Genomic DNA, 23,041 nt, shown 5'->3' on the forward strand with positions numbered 1-23,041 from the left:
ATTTACATTTAGGCAAACTGACAAAAGCAGGTTTAAACCAAAAACCATGATTTTCAATTAGACCAAAGTAAAAACGTACTTCAAATGAACGTCTCAGTTGTTTCACTTTTTTCAGTGGAGGAACTCAATATATACTCAATAAAATGTTCATATTGCTTGTACTGGATGGATCCCAAACAAAAATTCCTCTGTGTAAAGATCTTACACTGTGTTTTTTCTCCACTGTACATTGATTGATTGCAGCTCTCAAAGATGCACTGTGTGTTTTTTCTTTTGTAGAATTGGCAGGTGGCTTGATGCCAGGGAAACCCCACATGAGTACAGTTTTATTGATGAGGCTGGATTTAATCTCACTAAAAGAAGGAGAAGGGAACTTAACATTACTGGACAGCGTGCCACTGTGGAAGCCCCTGGGCAGAGGGGAGGCAATGTAATAATGTGTTCAGCCATGAGGGAACATGGGGTTCTCACTGCCATGCCACTCTGGGCCCTGACAGCACAGCACATCTGTTGTAGCACAGCACAAATGTAGCTGTTTTCCTGCCATGGAAGTGCACTTGTATACCGAGGAGGAATACCTACATCAACTTCCTGAGCATGCTGAACAATGAGAACAAAATGATGCTGGAAGGTCAGAGGTGTCACAATACATTGTGATTTGGGACAATGTCAGTTTTTAGCTGCAGCCATATTTAACTTGCTCAGTGACCATCCCGGGTTTTCCAATGTGTTCTTGCCAGCATACTCCCCATTTCTCAACCCTACAAGAGAATTCTTCTCAGCATGACAGTGGAAGGTATAAGACAGGAATCGGAATGTTGGAGGGAATATTTTGAGGGCCATGGAAGAAACTTGTAAGGACGATGTTTGAGAGTCAATCCAAACCTGGTTGAGACACAGCTGGGCATCTTTCCCTCGCTGCCTTTAGAAAGCAAACATCTTGTGTGATGTGGATGAGTCTTTGTGGCCTGACCCCGCCCAAAGACATGAAACTGATGGATGAAAGCTCTCAAATACTGTAAAGTCATAAATTATTCATTCCCTTACAGATGCTTTTGTCAGGTATGACCTTTTGTTTTACTTTGCAATGATTTTGTAGTTTTACAGCATGTACAGAACTGTTATTTTTCTTTTTTGCACATCACTTTACTCTCTTGCAGTATTATTTTGAACAGCAGTGCATTTGAGAAAATAAAAAAAATGAAACATGCTCTTGCATATGGTGTACCTATACACTTTCATCATTGCATGTTGAGTGCCATCATTTAAAAAAAAAAAAAAAAAAACTTGATAATGATGCAATATTTGGCTCCTGGGACTCTCAAAGTTTGGGTGTCGTGTCCTGAATTGATCTGGGTCGTGTCTTGTGGTCATTGTGTTTGTGATCATTTTTACTTGATTGTGTGTCTCATCTGAGTGAAATGTTTGCTGTAAGGGACAGAGCGAATGACTTTCAATTGACTGTTTACGTTTGGGCTGGAAGTCTGTAATTTGAACAGATGAGTGAGATGTGATAATATTGTGTTTAAATTTTTGAGAAAATAAGGTAACATTCAGTAAAATGTGTTTAAGCAATTGAAAAAAAAAACCCTGTAATCCCAAAAGAGGGAGAAGGAGAAGGAACATAACTGGCCACCAGGCCATAATTAATGTCCCTGGTCATGCAGTGAGGAGGAAATGTGACCACATGTGCTGCCATCAGCCGCTGTGGGGTCCTCCACCACCATGCCACACTTGGTCCACACAACACCACACTCCTCCTGCCTTTCCTTGATGATCTGCAAGATCCTGTATCCCAACTAGATCAGAGAGTGTCAGCACAACCAGAGCAGGCCTACTATGATGTAATTTGGGACCATTTCCACTGGGCTGCTAGAGTTCATCACTGGTTCATGAACAAGATTCAGTAGCATCTTTCCACCTGCACATTTCCTTTCCTAAACTCTAAAGAGTTGTTGTTGTTGTTGTTTCTTTTTTAGTCAGCATGGTGGTGGAAAGTCAAGTCAAGATTATTTGTATAGCGCTTTTAACAAAAAACATTGTCGCAAAGCAGCTTTACAGAATTTGAACGACTTAAAACATGAGCTAATTTGTCCCTAATCTATCCCCAATGAGCAAGGCTGTGGTAAGAGTAGCAAGGAAAAACTCCCTCAGACGACATGAGGAAGAAACCTCGAGAGGAACCAGACTCAAAAGGGAACCCATCCTCATTTGGGCAACAACAGACAACATGACAATAGCATTAACAGTTTTAACATGAAGTCAATTTTGTTGATGTTATAAACTCTTCATTCATGGAAACTTGAGTGCAAAACTGTTCATGACCACTGCAGTCCTAAAGTTAGCAAGACAACTGTAGTCCTCAGCCATAAAAGCATTACTGTAAGAGTCCAGAGCATCTTCTAAGTGTGACTTTCAACTGTTCACATGGGGCCATCCTCCACAGGAGCGATGCGATGAGACTGCAACCAGACACAGGGCACCAGGATGGATCAGGCAGGTCCGAGGAGCAGAAGAGGTTCAGCATCTCAATCCCAGGACCAACATGTAACTCAGAGAGACAGATGGGGGGGGGGCATGTTGTTAAGTATGGCCAATATCACCTGAATTATAAGTAAGAACAGTATACATATTGCACTGAGTACAAGCAGGGATTCCGGCAAAACTAACTATGACAGCATAACTAAAAGGGGAGAGCCAGAAGGTAACACAGCATTAGGGAGCCCCAGGACATAAAGCAGCAGCCACTACACCGTCAACAAACTCGAGTGAGCAAGCAAGTGGGGGACTGACAGCTCGCTACATCCCAGTTTCCCAAAACAATCTATGTCTGAGGATCCTCCAGATCTACACCTTTACCTCATAAACACCATTAACAAAAGGCTTGACTAAACAGATATGTTTTCAGCCGAGACTTAAATGCTGAGACTGTGTCTGATTCCCAACCATTACTTGGAAGGCTGTTCCATAACTGTGGGGCTTTGTAAGAAAAGGCTGTCCTCCCTGATGTAGCCTTCACTATACGAGGTACCAGCAGATAGCCTGCACCTTTTGATCTAAGTAGGTGTGGCAGGTCATAGAGGAGCAGAAGTTCACTCAGGTACTGTGGAGTGAGACTATTCAGTGCTTTAAAGGTCAATAGTAGTATTTTATAAACAATTTGAAATTTGATTGGGAGCCAATGCAGTGTGGATAAGACAGGGGTGATGTGGTCATATTTTCTAGTTCTAGTAAGGACTCTTGCTGCTGCATTTTGAACTAACTGGAGCTTGTTTATGCACTTATTGGAACATCCAGACAGTAAGGCATTACAATAATCCAACCTGGAGGGAACAAAAGCATGAACTAGTTTTTATGCATTGTGTAGTGGCATTAAATTTCTTATCTTAGCAATATTTCTGAGATGAAAGAATGCTATCCGGGTGATGTTATCAATGTGAGTTTCAAATGAAAGACTGGGGTCAATAATCACCCCGAGGTCTTTTACTGCTGCACGTGAAGAAACAGAAAGGCCATCCAGAGTTACTGTGGAATCAGAAAACTTACTTCTAGCTGCATGTGGTCCGAGTACAAGTACTTCAGTCTTGTCAGAGTTAAGCAGAAGGAAGTTAATAAGCATCCGGTGTCTAATGTCCTTAACACATTCCTCAATTCTATTAAGCTGGTGTCTCTCATCAGGTTTTGCAGAAACATACAACTGTGTGTCATCAGCATAACAGTGGAAACTAATACCATGTTTGCGAATAATATCACCCAGAGGTAACATATATAAAGAAAAAAGCAGTGGACCTGAGACAGAACCTTGTGGAACACCAAACTTTACCTCAGTATGTCTAGAAATATCACCATTTACATCAACATACTGATAGTGATCATTTAAATAAGACCTGAGCCAGGAGAGGGCCGTTCCCGTAACTCCCACAACATTTTCTAGTCTGTCCAGAAAAATGGAATGATCAATGGTATCAAATGCTGCACTAAGGTCAAGCAACACAAGCAGCGAGACACAGCCCTGATCAGACGCCAACAGTAGGTCGTTTACTACTTTAACCAGAGCTGTCTCTGTGCTATGATGAGGTCTAAATCCTGACTGATACATTTCATGGATGTTGTTCCTTTGTAAATATGAGCATAACTGCTGTGCCACAACTTTTGCAAGGATCTTGGAGATAAAGGGGAGGTTTGATATTGGCTGATAATTGGACAGCTGACAGGGAATAAGGTCAGGTTTTTTAATCAGGGGTTTGATAACTGCTAGTTTAAAGGATTTGGGTACATAGCCGATCCAAAGAGAAGAATTTATTATTTTCAGAAGCGGTCCAATTACTTCAGGTATCATCTGTTTGAATAGACGTGGAGGTAAGGGATCTAGTACACAAGTTGAGGATATTGATGCGGAGATTAATGAAAGTAATTCAATTTCTCTAAGGGGAGTAAAACATTCTAATTGGTGATCTGATACAGTTACATTGTTATCTACAGGGTCACTTACATTGTCTGACCTTAAATTAGTAGTTTGAATTTTTTGTCGGATATTCTCAACTTTGTCATTAAAAAAAATCATGAAGTCGTTGCTACTCCATACTGCAGGTGTGCATGTGTCTATAGTGGACTTATTCCTGGTTAATTTTGCTACAGTATTAAATAGGAATCTAGGATTATTTTTGTTATCTTCTATTAGGGAGGAGAGATATGTTGATCTCGCAGCACTAAGAGCTTTTCTATACTTCAGGAAGCTCTCCTTCCATGCTAATTTTAACACTACCAATTTAGTTTGACGCCATTTATGTTCCAATTTTCGAGTGGTCTGTTTTAAAGTGTGAGTGTCATCATTATACCAGGTTGCTAATTTTTTGTCTTTGACCATTTTCCTTTTAAGAATAGCTACATTATCTAAGGTATGGCGGAACGTTGACTCTAAGCATTCAGTTGCCTGATCGAGTTCTGCAGGGGCTGACAGTGACCCAATCAAAGTTGATAACTCTGGGAGATCATTTATAAAGCTCTGTGCAGTAGTTGACGTGAATGTACGTTTAATACAGTAGCATAGTGAGGTGCATATATTATTACTCAGACATAGTTTGAATGAGATGAGATAATGATCTGAGATAACTTCAGACTGTGGAAGTGTGACTATATTGTCTACGTTTAACCCGAATGTTAGTATTAGATCGAGGGTGTGACCACCATTATGGGTCGGTCCTATGACATTCTGATTAACCCCTACTGAATCTAAAATGGACACAAACGCTGTTTTCAAAGGGTCTTCTGGGTTATCAAAGTGAATATTAAAATCTCCAACAACTAAAGCTTTGTCTAAGGAAATAACCAGATCTGAGATAAAGTCTGCAAATTCAGAAAGAAACTCAGAATATGGCCCCGGGGGCCTGTAAATAATAAGTAATGGAATTAACTGGGTAGACTTATTTTTCAAGGGTACATACATTATATGAGTATGAATAACTTCAAGTGTATTAAATTTATAACCAGGTTTTTGTGTTACACCTAGATAATCATTATAAATAACCGCAGCGCCTCCTCCTCTGCCAGTTAGACGAGGCTGGTGTATATAACTGTATCCAGGAGGACTCGCTTTATTTAATGCTATATATTCATTTGGCTTAATCATAGACTGCAGAACCGCCCGGGCCAGGGGGGCCGTGGCCCGGGTAACTTTTTGAAAATTATTAAAAAAATAGGCTAAACCAATATTTTTTGACGGTGAGCGGACTCGAGCCTGGCATGAACCGCTCCGACACGCTATAATCATAGATATACATAGAAGACTAGATGCCTCACCGCGTATTCCAGAACGTCCGCACAGGGCGGCCATCTTACCACAGGCAAGCTTTTCCACAGAATTTGCGGTACACTAAGGTAAGACCATTGAGATGCTTAAATGTTTATACTCTTATCTCGCTGAAATTTTGACGTATATACAAATGGTTTGATTTCTTAAAACATTATTAATATGGTTGTAATTCTGGGTGCTTGAACATGCTAAAATCATACCTTTTCTCTTCAAAAACGACTTACTGCAGCTTTGTCAAAGTTGTGTTTCATGCTAGGCTAGCTCGTAGCACCAAGTAATTTTACATGGAAGGTCATGAGATAATATTTTCAATTACTGAAGTTGCACTTGCACATGGTTTTCATTTTCGGGTTGGTTAATTTAAAACAACTTACATTATGATTTCTAGAGGAAATTAAATTACTGACTGTGACGAGATGCCAGACTTCTGCGCGGCTTTTGGTTGCTCGAACCGGCGATGTCTGGAAAGTAGGGCAGGCGGGATCACCTTTCACCAGTAAGATAATACATCATTTTTTTAAGGATAATCGGTAGCGTTATTTACTTAGTGAAATAATGTCCAATACAGTTCCTGATATGAGCAGCCGGGCTTTTTTTGTCACAAACTACCGTGAGTCGCTGTCACTGTTTTATACTATTACTTACTCAGGCAGTGCATTTGTTATTATGCTATGATGTGAGTTTACATTTGTTATTATGCTATGATGTGAGTTTACATTTGTTATTATGCTATGATGTGAGTTTACATTTGTTATTATGCTATGCTGTGAGTGCATTAGGTTTTTGAGGTGGATGAAGTATTTCTGAAGTTTCAGAAGTGAGTAAGCTGTTTATTTAACTTTAGCTTCCCCTACGGCCCTATCACATGTAAAAATATTTTCACTAAAAATTGGAAATAAATTGTATGGTTATTTGTCCTAAGGCCGCAGTTATCCATAAGTATGCAGTGTTAGGCTTCTCACAGCATAGGAATTTCAGCATGTATTTTTAAAAAAAAATAAAATGATTATTCATCATTAATATCATAAATACATACTTCCGTTTTTTTTTTAATATAACAAATCAAACCGTTTGAATATCGATTGAAATTTGAGGAAGTTACGGTCATCTGAAAAGTACATATCGCTGCCAACACAATGTAATGGGTAAGCCAGCTGTCTGAAGTAAGATGGCCGCCATGTGCAGACGCTCGACTTCGTTGACGGGCAACGGGGACGAGGCATCTAGTCTTCGATGTATATCTATGGCTATAATGACACCAATCTATCACCAGCCAATCAGGAGACTTAATCAAACGCATCCCCTGCCCACCAATCTATCACCAGCCAATCAGGAGACTTAATCAAACGCATCCCCCACCCACTTGTGTCCGCGTCTGAGACGTTGAATTTTCACAGAAGGAGGGAAGAAGTTGACTAAGGTAAGACTGTGTGATAAATTAACGAGCGAATAAGAGAGGAATTTCAGCATATAGGGCTTAAGTTTGTTACCGTTAAATAAGCATTGCTTGTACAGTAGCGTTATGTCGTTACAACGTTGACCCACTTTTAACGTGCCGAGTACCGACTGTAGCCGCTAACATGCTAATTAGCTTGCTATCAATTTTGCTCTGTGTAAATTAGAAAATGGCGCAACTTCCTCTGTAGCCGCCAACTCAACTTGTCTTGAGTTTTGAGCCAATCACAGCAGGGCAGCACTGTGGCCTGAGGTAAAACAGGATAGTTTTAGTTTGTTTAAATTACAGAAATGAGTAACCCAATGACTGTCTCATATACTCTTCATATACTCACACTGTTTAAGTAATGCAATAAAACTCATCTTTAAAAGTGGAATTTACTCAAACTGTTTGCACAGAATGAACTTTGGGGTTAACAGTGTAATAGCGTTGCAGTGTTCTGCAAATTTGCAATTTAATATTTCAGATCTTGAGACATAAATGTGCTATTTTAAAAAATAAAAGGTCAGAAATGTTTTCTTTGTCATCTATTTAGTTCATTTTATTTCCTCAATAATTTTCCTTGATTGAGAAATGGGTCTGGGCTCTTATGGGTTAATCAGTAGCCTGCATGCTAGTATATGTTCCATTTACAGTCAAACATTCTGATGAACTCCAGGCTCAATTTTGATGAATCAAAAATCTGCGTAGTAGTACAGTCTGAAGATGCTCTTGCACATTCGGTGTCAACTGAACAAAAATTACGTGAGGATATAGGTTTAATAAGTTTTACAATTTTTGAAGTGAGTGATGGATTGATAAGTTTAGATGTGTTCAATATTTTCTTATCTTCAGACATAATATTGTAGATGTTTCTTTACCTGCTTGATAGTTTTGACCGGGACTCCAATCTTCCTCAGAAGAGTCATTAGTCCTTAAATTAAATTCATTATAGACATGAACTTAAAATCATTGTTTTATTTTATGGCCTCGGTGCCCTGGCTTTTGGCCTTCGTGCCCTCGGCATCAGCAGAGCGTTCGTTTTCCACACTTCGTCGACTGAAATCATACCTCCGATCCACAATGACACAAAAGAGACTGAATGACTTGATGAACTGCCATATTCACCGTGACATTCTGGAGCAAACTGACATGACAGCCATCGCAAAGGAGTTGGTGCAGGCCAATGACAGACGCAGGCAGGCCTTTGGGAAGTTTTAAGGGTAAGTCATTGGTTACTTCTATTAGCACCGCCGAGTGCACTGCTTCCTCTGTTTTCAGTGTTTCTATACTGCATTGGGACTGATGCAAGCAAGTTGTTTAAGTTGAGTTAGCCTACTACCGAGGAGCTTTTGTTGTGTACTGTTGGCTGTTTTGGCATTTTATTCTGCGCAGTTATGTGCTGGCATGCTGTGGGCTAAAGTCATGACCGATGGATTAATCTATGTATAGCCTTCTGTGCTGTTGGCTGTTTTGGCATTTTATTCTGCGCAGTTATGTGCTGGCATATTGTGGAAACACACACACTCACATGTGCACGTGCACGCACACACACAGACGCGCACTCGCGCGCGCGGACACACGCAGCTCTGACAAAACTGCAGGCATATTCCCATACTTTCCTCTGACCGAGCACCGCCGGGTGCACTTCTCTGTGTTCAGTGTTTCTCTCTATAGTGCTTTAGTACTGGCACAAGCGAGCAGTTTAAGTTGAGTTATCACCGACCACCGAGGTGCTTTTCTTGTGCATTTTAATCTGCGCGGTTCTGTGCTGGCTGTCATGACTGATAGCATTACGTGCATGTCCGTGTATAATGTAGCCTATATGCATCATGTCCGACCTAACATTTCGGTGACACCCTCTGGCGATTGTGGCCCCCCCTTGTTCAACTGCGTTCCGCGGTCTATGGGCTTAATCCAAGTTTCAGTTAAACACAGTACACTAAACTCCTGATCAGTAATGAGTTCATTAACCATTAGCGCTTTAGATGTAAGAGATCTAATATTTAATAGCCCCACCTTTATATCAAAGGTGCTGGCAGCAGCTGTACAGTCAGTATGATCTAATTTCATATTGATTAGGTTACTGGAACAAACATTCTGAATATTTCTACTTTTTTGTTGAGCTCGGGGAACAGACACAGTCTCGATGTAGTGGACCCTGAGTGACGACTCTGTGCAGCTAGCAGACAGTCGGTTTAGCCTGTTCGTCTGGTGTGAATGTGAGTGTGAATGGTTGTCTGTGTCTATGTGTCAGCCCTGTGATGACCTGGCGACTTGTCCAGGGTGTACCCCGCCTTTCACCCATCATCAGCTGGGATAGGGTCCAGCTTGCCTGCGACCCTGTAGAACAGGATAAAGCGGCTAGAGATAATGAGATGAGATATTGCCGTTGAGAATGACAGCACTAGCCAGACTACAAACTACCACAAGCCATAAAAGCCTGAAATCAGTTGAAGTAGCTACTGTAGACGTCCAGCTGGTTTGGCCATACCCAATGGTGCATAGTGCATTGTAGGCGTGATGAATGTTATGTTATTTTTGTTGGTGTCTGATGTCTGTACTATGTGTTGTGTTATATGTTTGACGTTCTGTCATGAAGTGCCTTGTGATTGTGCTGCAATCCCAGCTGCCGCTCAGGGACAATAAAGTTATCTACTACTACTATATGATGACATTAGTTTATTATTGAAAAAGAAATAACAATTTAATTTTTTTGGGAAAAAAAGAAAGTCATGTTTAGTGTGTGTGCTTGGTCAAAATATGAGAACTAGTAGTTCCAATCCTTATAGGATGCTAAATCAGTTCGAGTGGGAGCATCCCTAAAAGAAGCTCAAGCTCAACCTGTCTAGCCTCTATTGCCCTGTTTACTGATCGACTGACCCTTGCCTGCTATCTGACTGTGCTTCCTGTCTCACGATTTGGCTTTATCAGTTTGCGTCCCACTCTCCCCTGCACATAGATCCGTAAATGCCTGCACTCTGACAGGATACTTCGCCTATCATGGATGTAGCAGAAGAGGAGAAGCAAACTGCATTGAACACTCAAGGACGACTTCGAGGAGAACATCAACAGATGCTTGCAGACCTCAACACTTGAATGGTGCAACTCGCAACTGTGAGGTTGCAGGCCTTCCTAACGTGGCCTGAGTCTTCTCCCAGTCCTGCGTTGCAACTCCCCATTCTGGAAAAATATGCCGGGAATGCAATCACCTGTAAGGGATTCTTACTTCAGTGCTCCATGTACTTCTCCGCTATGCCTAATCTCTCTGACAAACACAAGATTGCTAAATTTCTGTCATTTCTCACTGGCAAGGTGTTACAATGAGCGTGCGCCATTTGGAAAAATGGCAGTGAGTATACGACTTCATATGAACGTTTCCTCACATTGTTCAAGAGTGTTTGACCACAAAACTGAGGGAACTGAAGTCAGAGAAAGTTTGCTCACCATATCGCAGGAATCCAGAGGAGTTGCTGAATATGCCCTGGACTTCAGAACGCTAGTGGCAGCCAGCGGATGGAATGATCCAGCACTGAAAGCTGTATTTCGCCAAGGTCTTCATCCAGACATTCTCAGTGAACGGGCAGGTAGAGATGAATGACTAACACTGGACTTTTTGAGGGCACTGCTGTCCTGTTAGGGCGGGACGGTATCCATCCCACTCGGGAAGGTGCTGCTCTCATTTCCTGCAGCATAGGTCATAGTCTCAGAACAGGCCTAGTTAATTTCTGACAATCCAGAGCCAAGGCCAGGGAGCAGACGAACAGGCTAAACCAACTGTCTGCTAGCTGCACAGAGTCGTCACTCAGGGTCCACTACATCGAGATTGTGTCTGTTCCCCGAGCTCAACTAAAAGGTAGAAATATTCAGAGAGTTTGTTCCAGTAACCTAATCAATATAAAATTAGATCATACTGACTGTACAGCTGCTGCCAGCACCTTTGATCTAAAGGTGGCGCTATTAAATATTAGATCTCTTACATCTAAAGCGCTAATGGTTAATGAACTCATTAACGATCAGGAGTTTAATGTACTTTGTTTAACTGAAACATGGATTAAGCCAAATGAATATATAGCATTAAATGAAGCGAGTCCTCCTGGATACAGTTATATACACCAGCCTCGTCTAACTGGCAGAGGAGGAGGCGTCGCGGTTATTTATAATGATTATCTAGGTGTAAGACAAAAACCTGGTTATAAATTTAATACATTTGAAGTTCTTCATACTAATATAATGTATGTTGCCTCGAAAAATACAGTGGCATGCAAAAGTTTGGGCACCCTTACTGAAAATGTCTGTTACTGTGAATAGTTAAGTGAGCAGGAGATGAACTGATCACCGAAAGCCATAAAGGTAAAGGCGACACATTTCTTTTCAGTGTTTTCTGCAAGATTTGTGTATTATTTTTGTTTTGTACAACTGGAGAGTGAAAAAAGAAAAGGAACACCATGCGAAAGTTTGGGCACCCCAATACATTTCAGTTCTTAGGTAACTTTTACCAAGGTTCCAGACCTTAATTAGCTTATTGAGCTGTGGCTTGTTCAAATTCTTCGTTAGGAAAGGTCAGATGATGCAGATTTCAAAGCTGTATAAATTCTCTGACTCCTCAAACTTGTCCCTAAAACAGGGATGAGAATTTTCCGGGTTGGCGTGAGCGAGGCCAGGGTTCCTGCGGGTCCTTAAAAAGTCTGAAATACAACTTTCGGTTTTCAAGGCCTAAAAATGTCTTAAATTGTTTGGAATGACTGGAATTTTCGAAAGGGAGGTATTAAATTAATATTGGACCGAACAAGTGAAATATCTCCATCCGGTTTGGGGTATTTTTTTAACCATGATTTTAAAAGTGACCAACGTACCTTTTGGGGGCAGCATTGGTTCTGTGCATTCTGTAGATCAAGAACTAACGTTCGGAGGCTACTGGAGGAAGTGTGGTGCGGTGTGGTGGAGGAAGTGTGGTGCGGTGTGGTGGAGGAAGTGCGGTGCGGTGTGGTGGAGGAAGTGCGGTGCGGTGTGGTGGAGGAAGTGCGGTGCGGTGTGGTGGAGGAAGTGCGGTGCGGTGTGGTGGAGGAAGTGCGGTGCGGTGTGGTGGAGGAAGTGCGGTGCGGTGTGGTGGAGGAAGTGCGGTGCGGTGTGGTGGAGGAAGTGCGGTGCGGTGTGGTGGAGGAAGTGCGGTGCGGTGTGGTGGAGGAAGTGCGGTGAGGTGGAGGAAGTGCGGTGCGGTGGAGGAAGTGCGGTGCGGTGTGGTGGAGGAAGTGCGGTGCGGTGTGGTGGAGGAAGTGCGGTGCGGTGTGGTGGAGGAAGTGCGGTGTGGTGGAGGAGGTGCGGTGCGGTGGAGGAAGTGCGGTGCGGTGTGGTGGAGGAGGTGCGGTGCGGTGGAGGAGGTGCGGTGCAATGGAGGAAGTGCGGTGCGATGGAGGAAGTGCGGTGCGGTGGAGGAAGTGCGGTGCGGTGTGGTGGAGGAAGTGCGGTGCGGTGTGGTGGAGGAGGTGCGGTGCGGTGGAGGAAGTGCGGTGTGGTGTGGTGGAGGAAGTGCGGTGTGGTGTGGTGGAGGAAGTGCGGTGTGGTGGTTGTGAAGAGTGAGAGATGCGCAGGTAGCTTACGTGGGTGCTAGAAAGCATTGATAATTATGGGAAGATGTCTGTTTAACGACAAGTGGTTGGGGGATGACAAATACCCCCAAAATAAGGAGAAGAATCGTTTGCGATAAAAAGCGCTGGATCGCACAAATGTGTTTAAAGACAGTACCGCAGCGCTGGGGACATGGCGGACTGGGAAACTGGTTTTTCACGGACACGAGGCGCGCGTGTGTTAGAGGTCAAGCGCTCCGGAGTGAAACGCAGGGGGGTTCGCGCATGCGCACAAGAGTCAGGTGGAAAATGGGGCGTATAGGAAATAATAATAATAATGATTAGCATCATTTTTTTTACATAATTAACATTGTTTATTGTACCAAGTTTAATATAAATCTATAAACAACCTTTATTTCAAAACTCAATTAAAAAGAACTCCAGAAAATACAATAATTCTAAATATAGTACAATATAAATAATTTGTACAAAAAGTTTTTTTAGTTTTATTACTTATCGTCTACAACAGTGTTTTTAATATAATAAGAATAATATTAACAACCACTAATAATAATTAGTAGTAATAGTAATTATTATTGATTATTAATCATTACTACTTATGAATTAGTGATTAATAAGTACTAGGGATTATTAAATGTTATAAAATTAAGTTATTAAAAATTATTACAAATAATTATTAAAAAGTAGTAATTGGTAGAATACAAACACAGTCATGGATTATAGATAATTTTTTAAATAGTGAACATTGATATAAAATAACTGTATTACTACTAATAATAATCAATAATACTACTAGTAATACTTTTAATGTTATTATTCAGTTCAATTGTTATATCAGTGATCACTATTAAAAACAAATTATTATCTATAATCCATGAATAATTGTTTATCACTACTACTAATAATAATAATTACTACTTTTTAATAATAATTTTAACTAATCTTATAACTCAATTTTATAGCATTTTAATAATCACTACTTATTAGTATAATTTAGTAGTTGATAATAATTACTAATTATTAAATTACATTTTGATAATCACTGCTTATTAATTAAGTAGTACTTAATAATACTGAATTATAATTGCTACTCTATTAATTATTAATTAATATAGCTAATAAGTAGTGATTATTAAAATGTTATAAAATTCAGGTTTTTTTTTATTATTATTAAAAAGTAGTTATTATTATTATTATTATTATTAGTAGTAGTAGTAGTAGTAGTAATACAAACAATTATTCATGGATTATACATAATAATTAATGATTATTTTTGAATAATGAACATTGATATAACAATTGCACTGATAATTAGTTTAGTTATTACAACACATTGATTAATATTGATAATGGTTATGAAAGGTGACAGTTGTTTTTCTGTGTTTAATGTAATGCTGTGATGATTGTATGACTGCATAAACAGGTTTACGCTGTTACCTGCTATAATGCAGAAGATACTCGAGAACTTCCTCAGCCAGCTGTATACTGTACCACACTCACACTGATTTTGCTGTCGGACACAAAATCAGACATCAAAGATAATCTTTGGGGATTGAAATAATGCCGGCTAAGGTTGTTCAGCTGGTTCTACTTGCCGTTTATTGTTTTTGAAATGATTCATGGTGTTTTCTCCAGTAAACACCAGTCTTCTCCTCGCTGCTACAGTAGTTCTGCAGCCCAGAACACACGGCTTTGCTTCAGCTGTTTGCATGTCTAACAGTTGCCATTGATGCACCCTGTTGTTCACCAATTGTGTGCATTCTTCTTAAAGTTAGTAAAAAAAATCTATTGCAGAAAACAGTTTTAAGTTGTCGTATTTATAATTTTCTTTGCCATGGTACAGTCTTAATTTTTCCATTTAGAGGTCTTGAAAAGGTCTTAAAAGTCTTTAAATTTGTACTTGAAAAATGTGCAGATACCCTGGAGGCTTGTGGTGGCACAAGTAGGCAGGACCGACCGACCGCCCGCCCGCCCGCATCTTTCGCAAACGCTCATCACAAAATTAGTTGCAGCTGTGATAACGGAAATCGTCATTGCTTTCTTCAATATTTATGCTAACGACAACTCACGACGATTTCCGGCAACGTTTTGGCGCTAGTTTCATCTCACTTGTACAGTTCACAGAGAAACAAGCTATACGTACACGGTTTTGATCACTTCTTAAGTTCTAATTATTTTGGTTAGTTTTCAAAGTTACTTCGCCAATATGGCAAAAGTTTTGGACCGCAAAAATGAGGATCGTGCCAGGGAAATCGATAAATCGAACGGGATAAAGAACTGTTTCCGATGGGCATGGCTTGATAGTAGCGTTACCGTGCAGATAGGGACACAAACTGTGACGACGTGCCTGACGGAACATATCCGAAAAGTGGACGTGCCGGGAAAGGTTCTGTGTATTCTGTGCTCAGATATGATCAATTATGGAAACAGAGGAGCTAGAAACATCCAGGAGCACATCAACACAAAAAAGCACAAAGGTATGTTTTACTTAAATTGTCAAAGATAGAGTCAGGAGGAATCTAATATATCGTTACGGTTACCTCCATTATCGCTCACGATATATATATATAAAATGAATGTTTTCAAGTTCAATGATGGTTTAAAACGTTTATAAACTTTAAGATAACAAATCCCTACAAATATATATATATATTAGTGTGTGTGTGTGGGAAAGTCGGCAGACATTTCAGAGGTTTTTTTAAATGTCCCATTCTCATCCCTGCTAAAATCAACAGCCATGGACTCCTCTCAGCAACTCCCTCGCATTCTGAATAATAAAATAATTGATGCTCACAAAGCAGGAGAAGGCTACAAGAACATAGCAAAGTGCTTTCAGGTAGCTGTTTCCTCAGATTGTAATGTTCTTAAGAAATGGCAGTTAACAGAAACAGTGGAGATCAAGGTGAGGTCTTGAAGATGAAGAAAAGTTTCTGAAAGAACTGCTCGTTGGATTGCGAGGAAGGCAAATTAAAACCCCTGTTTGACTGCAAAAGACCTTCAGAAAGATTTAGCAGACCCTGGAGTGGTGGTGCACTGTTCTACTATGCAGCGACATCTGAACAAATATGACCTTCATGGGAGAGTCATCAGAAGAAAACCGTTCCTGCATCCTAGCCACAAAATTCAGTGTCTGAAGTTTGCAAATGAACATCTAAATAAGCCTGATGCATTTTGGAAACAAGTCCTGTGAACTGATGAAATCAAAATAGAACTTTTTGGCCACAATGTGCAAAGGCATGTTTGGAGAAAAAAGGGGGCCAAATTCCAGGAAAAGAACACCTCTCCAACTCTGAAGCAAAAGATGAAAAAAAAATGTTTTTGCTTAAACTATAAAGGGAATGAGTCATCTTTAACTTTATGCCTTTTGGAGATCATTTCACCTTCAACTTGCTTAACTGTTCACAGTAACATCAATTTTGACCAGGGGTGCCCAAACTTTTGCATACCACTGTAAGTATAGATGAGGCAACAGCTTGTTTTTTCCCCTTCTTTCAGCCCATAGACAGAACAGAAAGAAGACAGCTTCCAATTTCTTCTTCGTCATCAGGTTTTTGTTTGTTTTTTTTGTTTTCTTCCCAAAATAATAAAGTAAGATTGCTGCTTGTATTACCACATGAGCTCCAGCGTTCCTGATGGAGTTAGACCAAACATGTCTGATCTACACAGCTACCATCTTGGGCGCATTGTGTTCTTTTCTCCTAGATAAGACTAGTTTCCTGAATATTCCTTGTTGTTATCTGAGTGTGTGATTGTCAGAGTTGTGCACTGTCTGTGAATCAAGTTTGAGTTGTGTTTTTGTAACTGCAATAAAATCTACAGCCATGTGGGCATCGCCCAGGGGCTCAGCAGTGCCCGTCCCATTGGAGTGCAGTGTGTGTGAGTGAGCTGGTTTTTGGGGGAAATTATGTGGATTTTCGAACAAATTAAACAAAAACATAGACACAGGAATCTCTGTGGAGTTTAAATATTCTCCAAAATAAGAGGAGTTTAATTCACATGTTTTCCTTCATGCAGGATTTGACCCTGATTTGATAAACTCTTGCAATCAGAGAACAGATTCACATGTGGTTTAGTGGAAATATTAATTTGTGTATCATCTGCTAAAATGAAGTGGGTCAGTAATGGATGCGTGTGGACGCCCTGTTTAACTGGGACAGTGTGTGATCTGAATGGACCTCTAGAGACAAGATGGAGACTGTCACATGGATACGATTAAGGGGACTTTAAATCTGTACCTGAATGTCCCATAGATTTAAAACACTTGTGAAAATCGGGACTTAATCAAACAAAATAAGAGTTGTAGCTAGAACCAGAGCAGGTTGAGTTCTGGGTCCAGTTCTGATAGCAAATTGAGTTCAATAAAGCGAAACAGAAGGAGTCAGTTTTAACCAGTAAAACTGAAAGATGAGTGAAGTGAGAGAGAGATTTACATGGAGACGGCTGAGTGATCCTCTTTCTCCCAGAATAGAGCAGCACTTTCACCAGATGTTCAACTTCCTTCAGCCAAACTCACTGAAGCACAACACACAGCACTGAATCTCCAGCTAAACACACTCTCTCCTCACACTGATAATGACTATTAACTCCAATTAAAGAACACACAATGTCCAAAATGAAGCTTTATTTCAGCAGAGCAAAACTACAGGAAGAGCAACAGGACAGTGAAGAGAGTAAAGACAGAAATGTCAGCATTGTGTAGAATTGAAACTCTATTGTAGATGGATGTGTAAGCAGCTGAGTGTTAAATTCTATCTTGGAGCTGTTAGCCTTCACACTGGCTCTTTCTGAACGTGACCGGATGATTGACGCCGTCATGGGAGACCGTGCAGACAAACTCCTCCCCCTTTTCCCAGAGTGCTTTGCTGAGGGTCAGGGTGCTGCTGCGTGTGTAACCGTCCTTCTTGTGTTCTTCTGCGCTGGTCAGAACCCCGTTCTTCACCTCTGAGCCGTCCACTGTCCAGCTCACCAGCGCCCCCTGTGGAGAGTAGGCAGACAGCAGGCAGAGCAGCGAGGCCGATCCCTCAGACAGCTGCAGAGAGGAGGGAGGGAGCAGAGACACGGAGGGCTTCACCGTGGGACCGGCTGGAGACCACAGACACACAATAAACACACACATTTACACATGCTTACACAACATTTACTCATTACTGCTGATTAAGAGTCCAGACTGGAGACATTCATGTGTGTTCAGTAATCAGGGCAGTGATCCACACTGTTCTCACATTACTGCAGTTCAGGAGAAACTTCTGGAAACTTCTATGACCTTCAGCAGCATCTATAAACTCTACCCATAGACATAAAAACAGTTCCGAACTCTAAATGAACAGAGACACATGGGGGGCTTCAGGTTGGGAGAAGGTTCAGTGGAGAAACATCAGTCCGTTTGGTTTCAAGTCGACTAACAAACAAAGAGAACATGTGGAAGCCATCAGCTTTAACTCCACACCATAATCCATCTTCTTTCTGATTGAGTGTTCACTCAGTTCTATTCAGTAACTGCATCCAATAGTCACACTGTATTCCAGCACTGAAACACTCAGTGAGTGGATTCTGTAAATGCTCTGAACTCCAGTCGAGACAAAACTGGAAACTCTGCAGCAGCACAAATGAGTTCCAGCAGCAGGAGAACATTTACTAGTTACTCTTTACATCGTGGACCGACGAGAACTTTGATCAGCTTTATTCTGGTGTTGATACTCAATGAAAATGAATCACTAGACGCTGAACTCAGGGGGACTTTAAACAGCACAAACATCTGGATTTATTCTTTCACTTTTAACAGCAAAATATAATCATTAACATCAACAAACAAACAAACAAGCAAATGCATGGGAATATTTCAGATACTGATTTTTACAAACTGCACTTCATCACCAAAACTGATTTTTTTTTTTAATTTTCAAATTTTCTCAACTTCATTCAATAATCAAATTAATAATACAAATAAATTCACTAATGTGTAGAATTTTAAATAAAGAAGAGAAACTTACTGATGATGAGTTTGGTTCCTCCACCGAAAGTGTACCACAGTGATACATTCTAATGAAGCCGTCGTACAAAAACCTCTGTTACACTCCAGTGACCACACACACACACACACACACACACACACACACGTTTCCATCGAGAAAGGATCCACTTTGCATTATCAGCTCATGCTTCAGCGCTCTGCGAGTGTTTATAGTCCTGTGACTTTAACACTTCATGACAGAGCTGCTGCTCAGCGACTTCACCCACAGCAACCATGAGTTTGATCAGCATCTTCATCTGCACACTGGCCCTCTGCGCTCGAGGTAACACAATGCTTTATCTTCTACTGTTCAGCTGACAAATCCATGGGAAGTCGGCCGACGAGATGAACTTCAACTCAACATCATTATTAATGAAGGGAACGGATTTATTCTTCTTATTTTTTTCAGGATCCAGAGGTCAGGTGACTGTGACTCAGAGTCCTGCAGTGAAATCTGTTTCTCCAGGAGACACACTCACCATCAGCTGTAAAACCAGTCCTGCTGTTTACTATAGTGGTGGTTATTATTTGTCCTGGTATCAGCAGAAAGCTGGAGAAGCTCCGAAACTCCTGATCTATGCTGCTAATGAAATAGAATCAGGTATTCCAGCTCGTTTCAGTGGCAGTGGATCTGGATCTGATTTCACTCTGACCATCAGTGGAGTCCAGACTGAAGATGCTGGAGATTATTACTGTCAGAGTTACCATTGGATCAGTAGTAGCGACGTGTTCACACAGTGTTAGAGCGTCGTACAAAAACCTGGGTGTGTGTGAGTGCTGCAGCTGGGACCTACTGCAGGTGCTGAGGGGGACGATGTGATCCAGCACACACACACACACACACACACACACACAGTGTAGCAGTGGAAGCTAACAGCATGTTCATGAATCATTTTCCCCAGAGGTCGCATGTACAGGGAAGAAAGCAGTGTGTGTAGAACAGAGCTGTCTCAGTCCTGTGATGAGGCCGAAATACTGACTGAGACATTTCATGGATGTGATTCCGAGTTTATCTGCTGAACTACAAAGAGTTTAGTTGTAAATGGAGCTCCATGATCGAGCACGGAGTGGAACGTTAACTCCAAACATTCAGTCACTTTATGGAGTTCTGTGAGATCAGAGGGTGAATCAATCTCATTGTAAATAAAATGAGGTGGTGATTATCAAGCGTTTCACATGAATATGAGCAAAACTCTATCAGCTCCAAATCTCACTGATCTTCATGTTGCAACACAAAGCTTAGAAAAGTGCAAGTTCTGCACTGATTTGATCTCACAGCAGCTAATATTACACAATAACGCTCTTTAACTCTCATCAAAATGTCCTTTTATTCCAGCTGCATGATCATTAACTATCAGGTTTTCATTGGTTTGCATCCTATACTGGGTCCCTGCATCACCGCTGGGGGTCACTGCCCTGCTGGGGGCTGGAAATACCAATTAGTGCAAATGATTTTGTGTTTGTTATGTTCATAAAAATGACTTCAAATGAGTTACCTCTAGATTTAGATTTCCAGAACACTGAGAGGATCATTATAAATCATGGAGATGAACAGAAATCCAGATATAAATGACCAGATTATGTTTGATTTATCACATATTATTCACATGATGTCACGTGTGTTTACAGTTTTTCTGGATCGCTGACACACTGTAACTGGGCCTATTAACTAAACATCCAAATCCATGAGCCCAGCTACCAAAAGATAGCGCTATTTCCCAAAGCGATAAACTCGATTCCCCTGTTTTCACACATGATTCAGATTTGTGGAACTTTTTCTGAAAAACTCTTCACACAAATCCCTTCGTATCTCACTGGCTGCACCATGAGCTCATTTACAAAGCACTGGCATTCAGTATCATTAACACAAGTGATCACAGCTCCAACTCAATTATCACACAATTCCCCAGGTGGAAACACCAAGAGTCAAAACTGTTCACACACCAATCCGACAGATCAAAAGGCCAGGGGTCAGTTCACTTGTCGAGGGTAGAGGAAGAGGACAAGGAGAGGAGGTGGAAGAGGAAGAGGAAGGACAAGGAGATGTAACAAAGGTTTACAGAGTAATGCATGGTACCCTTAAAACAACATGAAAAAAGAATAAAATAATAATAATAATAATAATAATAATAATAATAATAATAATAATAAACTTCAAAACATTGTTTAGTTTTTATTATTTTATTGAGAACAAGTCATGCACTAAAAGAAAAAAAACAGAAAATATGCAAAAGATTATTCACTTCACGAGTGACAGAAGAAACTCAGTCGAGCTTTAAAAGGTTAGGAATGAGTAAATTGAACGTTAGAGCTCCCTCTACAGGATGTAGCGGGAGAGAAAGAGGAAGTGAAACCTAAAGCCTCACTCACAACCCGCTGTACGTGCTGCTACGGGCGGTCTACAGTAAAAAAAAAATGGCAAAACCGTGCTTGAGACTTGCGCGACACTTGCATGTGTTCAGGGCCGTAGAAGGTCGCAAACTGCCCGTGGAGACTTTTGGGCCTGCACATGCAAATTCTACGGGTCTTGCGACAAATCAAGAACGCATACACTACGTACAGGACCCGTATTCCTTTTGTACACCTGAACCAAGTCAGCAGCGTGACGAGTAGGGGTTTTTTTTTGTGATGACAGTAAGACGCATGAGTGACGCTTGGTCATTGTATGAGTGACGTGCCTCAGAAATACTACACAAGTATTCCACACTTGCTATTTGTGCGGCGCGCAAGACAGAAGTACATCTCACTTTCTACCCCTATGTGTGGCGACCTGCACGCAGCGCACGTGACCTGCACACGACACGAGGGGCAAGACTCTGGGTATATATATTGGGGAGGAACCAAGGAACCGATCGTGTAGCGTGTAGCATTGTAGAAAGGAAGAAGACCACCTCATTTGCTGTTGTTATTTGAGTATATGTTTAATTTGCCATGCAAACGTCAAATAATAAAACATGAGTTTAAGGGAATAACACATTTTATTACACTGTAAAAAATCCCAACTAAATAGCCCAACAGTTTGAGGACTGAAACACACTCTGACTCCGAGCTGCTGTCCTGCTCCTGCTGAGTGGTGGGACGGGGTGTCGGGATGTCCTTGTCCTCATCACTGAGCATGGCACAATGGCCTGACAGCGATGATGGGATTGCAGTGTCCTCACTTCTGGGCGTGGTTAGCTGAAACGTACATGAAAATCAGCATCTATAATATTAATTACATAAGCATATAGATACTGTAATGAATGTTTAAAGCATGTGTATTTACCTGTGGAAATCCCTCTGGCGGGGTGCTGTGCCTTCTGCCGGCTTGAAGGCAAACTTCTCCCTGTCCGTGCAGGGCTCGCCGGTGCTGCTACCATCCTCATCATCATCATCAAACTCTTCCTCCTCCTCCCCCTCTGCTGTTTCAGGCTAGGTTACTTCACTTTTGCTCGCTTATTTTTGGGTCCCATTTTGTAAACTTTAAACTGAATTTTTTTAAATTTTTCATCCAAAATATCCAGTGTTCTTCAGTTGAAAAGCAGATGCAGAATGCTGCAGACATGCTGGTTTTATACCCACTCCTGGCTTGCATCACACGCAAGTTATGAGTGATTGTAACATGCTGATCACATGCATCACACACGCTTCACAAGTGCGGCCCGAACTCGTAGTGCAGGAAACTGGTAAAATGCAAGTCACACACACTCCACACTCACTGAACACACACTGATCACGTGCGTCAGATATACACTTTCCACGGGCGAACGGCGCAATTTTGCCCACGACTCGAGGAAGTCAGGTGTGCAACCTGTTCTTGACAAGTATTTTGCCCGTACTCCTCCCCCAAACTTTCCCCCGGGTTCACCAAAACCCTGCGGCACGGCTGTGAGCTACCAAACCCTGTGACCCGTGCGTGTCCAAAACACTTACGGCGGGTTGTGAGTGAGGCTTAACTCAGAATTCGAGAGAGATGAGATAACAGAGATCCGAGGGAAAGACGCATTGAGAAATAGCCTAGAGAAAACGTTGTTTAAGACATAGTTTCTTGGTTTAAGTGAGATTATTTGATAGATTAAAAGTGCTACACTTTCAGTAAAGTTATATTTGAGTGAATAGAAAAGTTTTCTGTTGAAACAATGGACATTTTATGTTTTTTGATTTGAGAGTGCTAGCTGGCGAGTCTAGCCTGATGCGTGACTGACTAGCATCGGACC

At 41.2% G+C, this 23,041-nt stretch overlaps 3 gene segments (V, D, J or C); 2 read left to right on the forward strand and 1 right to left on the reverse strand.

Annotated features, from left to right (window-relative positions):
• Positions 1–23,041, forward strand: part of LOC132882210 (Ig kappa chain V-III region MOPC 63-like) — a 202,077-nt gene that overhangs the window by 16,086 nt on the left and 162,950 nt on the right.
• On the reverse strand, positions 17,442–17,966 carry LOC132882221 (immunoglobulin kappa constant-like). The segment is given in 1 exon segment: positions 17,442–17,966. A coding segment is annotated over 1 exon segment (354 nt).
• LOC132882222 (Ig kappa chain V-III region PC 7043-like) lies at positions 19,050–20,072 on the forward strand. The segment is given in 2 exon segments: positions 19,050–19,128; positions 19,255–20,072. Coding segments are annotated over 2 exon segments (384 nt in total).

Source organism: Neoarius graeffei, chromosome 2 (assembly GCF_027579695.1).
Source record: "Neoarius graeffei isolate fNeoGra1 chromosome 2, fNeoGra1.pri, whole genome shotgun sequence".
In the NCBI taxonomy this organism is placed as follows: Eukaryota; Metazoa; Chordata; class Actinopteri; order Siluriformes; family Ariidae; genus Neoarius; species Neoarius graeffei.